A 5,996-nucleotide genomic window follows, 5' to 3' on the forward strand; every position below is an offset into this window, starting at 1 on the left:
GTGTATTCTCTGAGAACATCTGTTTTTGTTTCAAATGTTTTGAGGCAATATTTATATTTTTTACATTAGAATGGTCCACTGCACTGACAAGAGACATTTTAACGAATGGGCTGTTACCTGTTTTTTGTTTAAATATAATCAACCTGTTTTGAGGCATTATTTATGTGTATATTATATACAAGAGGTTATTTTGAATATTGCTACCTCTGTACTTTTTCTAAAACTGTGAATGTTACATAATATAGGTGGGACTTATTTTGTTATACTGTCAACAGAGGGGAAAAAATGCTTTATTTAAATAAATATATTATTTATAAAGCAAGTTCAAGTATCATTGGCAAATTTTCAACCAGTCCCGGCCTTGGCACGCATATATGTGTCCTCTTTTTGGGATTTCAGAATATGGTCAGCCTAATTTCTAACCACTATTTATCTTCTCAAATATGAAAGAGAAAGTTTGTCGGAACACATTTAATGGCAGAACCAATGGGTCCGAGTAAACATACGGAAGAATTAGGCAGTAACACCAACAAAGGAAGTGTAGCGCAACACTAAGATAAAAGCGAGACGTTTGCTTAATAGACACGACTTTTACAAAAGATTATGGCGGAACCTGAAATGGTGATTGATTGGGGAGCTTGTGTCGCGCGGGAAGTGGAGGATTTGGCAAAGATGAGACCTCTTTTGACGAACGTCCACGTTGGTCTTCCTCCCCCTGTGGCGGACCCCGCCAGGATGTCTCTCGTTAGAGGAGACTATCAGTACTTCCACTACGGCTGCGATGGACAAGATGACCGAGGATGGGGGTGTGGATACCGCACCGTCCAGACTATGGCCTCCTGGTTGGGCCTCAACATGAAGGTCGAAACAAGACCTCCACCCAGCCTCCAGGAGATCCAGCAAGCATTGGTCTCCGTCATGGACAAGCCAGGCTCCTTCCTGGGCTCAAAAGAGTGGATTGGGACATTCGAAGCATCCCTGGTCCTGGATTATCTTTTTGGTGTTCCCTGTAAACTGGTGCATGTCAGAGGTGGCGGGGGGGAGTTGGAGAATGTCGCTGTGGAAGAGGTCCATCAGCACTTGGCCAGGCGCGGATGTCCTGTCATGATGGGGGGCGACAGGGACAACTCATCCAAGGGCATCCTGGGTGTGTGTACTGGGGCCAGTGGAAGTTACCTGCTGGTTGTTGACCCCCACTATTACGGAGGTCCGCTGGGAAGGGCGGAGACACAACGGCGTGGCTGGGTGGCGTGGAAAAGTGTATCATCTCTAAATCAGTCTTCTTTTTATAATCTATGTTTACCTCAGACTGCCACAATAGTCCCTTAAACATGATTCGGCCTAACACCAGCGTCAGGGCTTAGTTTGATCATTTTATATTGTAGGGCTCCACGATTATGCACGAACGTGAATCGCAATTTACCCGCTCTGATTTAGAGTTGCATTTCTCTAGAACAAGGGTGTAAAACGTAAAACCTGTCGAGCCCGCGGGATGAGTTTACTAAGTACACAAATGAGCCAAATTGTTTAAATCAGGGGTGTCAAACATACAGCCCGAGGGCCGGATCAGGCCCGTGAACAGGTTTTACCCGGCCCGCGGGTTGAGTTTGCCAAGTATAAAAATTAAACTGAAATGTTTGAATGAATGAAACTGCTGTTCTAAATGTGTCCACTAGATGTCGCAATAGCAATTCTTTGTATCTATGTCAGTGGTTCTTAACCTTGTTGGAGGTACCGAACCCCACCAGTTTCATATGGGCATTCACCGAACCCTTCTTTTGTGAAAATGAAATGGTTTTTTTTTTCAAATTCAAGACAAAGTTGCATGTTTTTGGTAACACTTTAGTATAGGGAACATATTCTAAGTAACAACGACTTAATTTAGAGTTATTTGGACAGTAGGGGAACATATTCTAAGTAATAAAGACTTAATTTAGAGTTATTTGGTTAGGGTTCTAATAAGGCCATGCCGAATAAGATAGATAAATAGTACTTTATTGATTCCTTCAGGAGAGTTCCTTCAGAAAAATTTAAATTCCAGCAGCAGTGTACAGAGTTGAGATCAATTTAAAAAAAAGTAAATAATGGGGGTTTAAATGGAAACAAAATAAAGAAATATTACAATAACAATAAAAAATAAAAAGCAACAATGGTAATAAAAATATAACAGTAAAATAAGAATATCACAAAAGAAAGTAGGCAGTAGTGACCAGGTTATGAAAGCGTATTGCACTGTTATTGTTTTGCATCCCCCGCCCAATAGAGGAGTTGTACAGTCTAATGGCGCGTGGGACAAAGGAGTTTTTTAGTCTATTAGTCCTGTACTTGGGATGAAGCAGTCTAGCACTGAACAGGCTCCTCTGGCTACTGATAACGCTATGCAGAGGGTGACTGGCATCATCCAGGATGCTCACTAGTTTGTCCACAATCCTCTTCTCTGCCACCATCACCAGTGAGTCCACTTTCATTACGATAAGGCATTAATTAGCACTTAATGACTATTTAAGAGCCAATATGTTACTAATTTGCATGTTAATAAGCAACTAATTAGTGGTGAATATGTTCCCCATACTAAAGTGCTGCCATATTTTTTTTACTGCTGCACAAAATCAACCGTGCATGAACATCACCTTGTTCAAACAACAAAACTAAGACAGTGCATAAACTCACAACAAATTACATACCTGCAAATCAGTCAGCTGTTGCCGTATCCGTAATATGCCAACAGGGAGAAGTTTGTATTTACACAAAGATTCGGGTGTGTTTTGACCTCGGCCGAACCCCTGAGGTCGACTCACCAAACCCCTAGGGTTCGATCGAACCTTTAAGAACCACTGATCTAAGTAGATGATGCTACATATGTAGAAAATCACAGTCCAGGAAAATGAGCAAACTACATAAATAACATCCTGTAATTGGATTTTGATAGAATGTTCTTTATCTTGATAGATTGAAAATTAACACCAATGAGTTGACTGATGAACATTATCACAAAAACTTAGAATTTTGGCAGTATTATAATAAAAGTCGTAATTTTACTCAACGCAAGTCAAAATTTTACAACAAAAACTGAACATTTGTGTAATATTATGATAAAAGTTGGAATTTAACTCAATAACTGTTGCAATTTAACCAGAAAAGCTTAACATTTTGGCAAGTTTATGAAAAGAGTTGTACTTTTACTCGACAAAAGTCACAATTTTATAGGAAAACTTAAAAAATGTTGGCACTATTATAATAATCATCAGAATTTTGATTGGCAAAATTAAGACAAAAGTCACAATTTTACTCAAAACCCACCCCAAAAATTGTCAATATTGTGATAAAAGTCAGAATTGTATATGACAAATGTTGCCATTTTGCATTAAAAAGTAATAACTAGGGGTGGGCAAATTAATGCGTTAATTATGAGTTAACTCATCAATCTATTAACGCCGACAATTATTTTATCGCGTGGCGCAGTGGTAGAGTGGCCGTGCGCAACCCGAGGGTCCCTGGTTCAAATCCCACCTAGTACCAACCTCGTCACGTCCGTTGTGTCCTGAGCAAGACACTTCACCCTTGCTCCTGATGGGTGCTTGTTGGCGCCTTGCATGGCAGCTCCCTCCATCAGTGTGTGAATGGGTAAATGTGGAAGTAGTGTCAAAGCGCTTTGAGTACCTTGAAGGTAGAAAAGTGCTATACAAGTACAACCCATTTATTTACGTATGTTGTTTACATGCTTTTATTTTGTTAACGCCTTTTCTTAACAAGATGGCGTCGAGGGGCTCTTGGTAAAGATGGAAAATTTGGCAAAAATACCGGACAATTCTGCAAATTTCATGGCTGGCTTACAGCGTGGTCACTCCGGGATCACTTATGACCGCCAGACAATTCTGGATGTGGATAGATCGGGCCGTTTTGGACTGAATGACGCGTGCTTGCTAGACCGGCCAGCTAGCATGGGAATACTTTGCCGGCTACATCCAGCGGCCTGTGAAGCAGCGGAGTATATGTGTTGTCTGTCTATTTATGAATAATGCAGACGAGGAGTGTTTGCTGAGTTCTTAACGTTTACTTTCAGAGCGTGCATATCACAACATACAAGATGCCGTCATGGCGACACAACCTATACCGGGCTACCGCGCATGCTCGTCACTCCTGTTGCATGCTGGGTAGGGTAGTTATTTTATTCCCTGGCTCATAACATCACAATATAGTACCATGTATATGTGTTCAGTTTATCAAAGCACCAAGCAAACAATCGGAAAATTCCCATCATATCAATTCCTAGATATGGTCATAATTATTTTAAGTGCACTACGTAGAATAAACACAACATTATTAATATTGCTACTACGTATAATTTGATCAAAAATTCCCTAAAACAGCCCACTACCTATAATATAGGTTTTTTAAACATAAGATCCCTGATAAAAAAAAAAGGTTTCTGCTGTTACCTCAGAAATTGCCTGTTCAGATGTTATGATTGTGGCTCAGAGATTTGTATGTAGATTATATTTATTTTCCATAACAAACAGGATAACTTAAATACCCTGGCAGTGGTAGTAATAAGCTTAAATGTTTGTATTTAATTTTTTTGAGTTGATTTTCATAAAATGTGCTATTTAACTGCTACTGTTTAAAAAGGACTGATTTAAATTGTGTTTGCACAACAAATCTTTTGGCGCTTTTGTTCATGTGGGAGAATATTCCAATAAAGGTGCTACACACTACTTTTGAATTCATTATTGGGCTTTGCGTATACAATGCAGTTAATCGCGATTAATCAGAGAAATAGTGCGATTAACTTTGATTAAAATTTTTAATCGTTGCCCAACCCTAGTAATAACTTTACATAAAAAAGTAATAATTTTCAGAGAAAATATTGCAATACAACAGAAACAAAGAAAATTAAATTATCACACAATAATTAATAACGACAGATAAAGCTAGAATTAACCGCAACAGGTAATTATTAAAACAAAAATACATTAAGATTTGTAAAATTTCAGAATGTGCCTGTTCCATTTTTATACAAATAAAACACTCTGAAGTTGTTCTTTATTTTTAAGTTATCGTGCCATGATTTTACCAGTCTGGCCCACTAGGGAGTAGATTTTTCTCCATGTGCTCCCTGAGCTAAAGTGAGTTTGACACCCCTGGTTTAAGTGAAAGAAACAGCTATTCTAAATGTGTCCACTGGATGTCGCAATTGCAATTATTTGTATCTTGTAGATAATGCTACCAATGTAAAAAAAAAAATCAACCACATGATCACATCACATCAGTCGAGGAAAATGAGCAAACTACATAAATAACATCCTGTAATCTGATTTTTATATTACTTTTGTATCTTGATAGATTAAAAATGAACACCAATGAGTTGACTGATGAACACATTATCACATAATTTATTCAGAAAGTATAAATAATGACAAATAAAGGTAGAATACTATTAACCGCAACATGTAAGTGTAAAAAAAACAACAACAAAATGATTTTTACATTTTCAGAACGGGATTATGTTTTTTTTAACAAAACAATCTGAAGTTGTCTTTAGTTTTAAATTATCGTGCCGGGATTTTACCATTCAGGCCAACTTCGAAGTAGATTTTTCTCCACGTGGCCCCCAATCTAAAATGAGTTTGACACCCCTGCTCTAGAAGATGTTATTTACTGGAATATACTGTTCATGTGGTTTAATTTTAAAAACTCACTCGTATTTTAATTTTTTTTATTTTATTATGCAATCATAAAGGGCCACTTGTAAAAGCGAATATTATATCAATTTGCCTATGCATTTGAATATTATACATATATATTTTACGTACATTGTAAAAAAAATACAGTAAAGACTGGAAACTCAATTACTATTACCGTAAAATATACAGTGATTTTACATTAAATGGAAAAACAGTACCGCTATTTTTTAAGGGGAAAAAAACTGGAAGCTTATAGGAGAATAACAATTTCCCTTAAAAATCTGTTAGTTTTTTTTTAACAATACTGTAAAT

The 5,996-nt window shown here is 37.6% G+C and overlaps 1 protein-coding gene across 1 annotated transcript; it reads left to right on the plus strand.

The window, feature by feature from the left end:
• The first annotated feature begins 488 nt into the window (after window positions 1-488).
• On the plus strand, window positions 489-4,715 carry LOC133560386 (ufm1-specific protease 1-like). Its single transcript, XM_061912846.1, has one exon. It carries the CDS (start codon window positions 604-606, stop codon window positions 1,327-1,329), a length of 726 nt encoding a protein of 241 aa, XP_061768830.1. The 5' UTR covers window positions 489-603; the 3' UTR covers window positions 1,330-4,715.
• Window positions 4,716-5,996: the final 1,281 nt, after the last annotated feature.

The sequence above is a fragment of the Nerophis ophidion genome, linkage group LG10 (genome assembly GCF_033978795.1).
Source record: "Nerophis ophidion isolate RoL-2023_Sa linkage group LG10, RoL_Noph_v1.0, whole genome shotgun sequence".
NCBI classification, from domain to species: domain Eukaryota; kingdom Metazoa; phylum Chordata; class Actinopteri; order Syngnathiformes; family Syngnathidae; genus Nerophis; species Nerophis ophidion.

Coding starts and splice junctions, on each gene's coding strand:
- LOC133560386 (XM_061912846.1), top strand. CDS start 604: ATGGCGGAACCTGAAATGGTGATTGATTGGGGAGCTTGTGTCGCGCGG.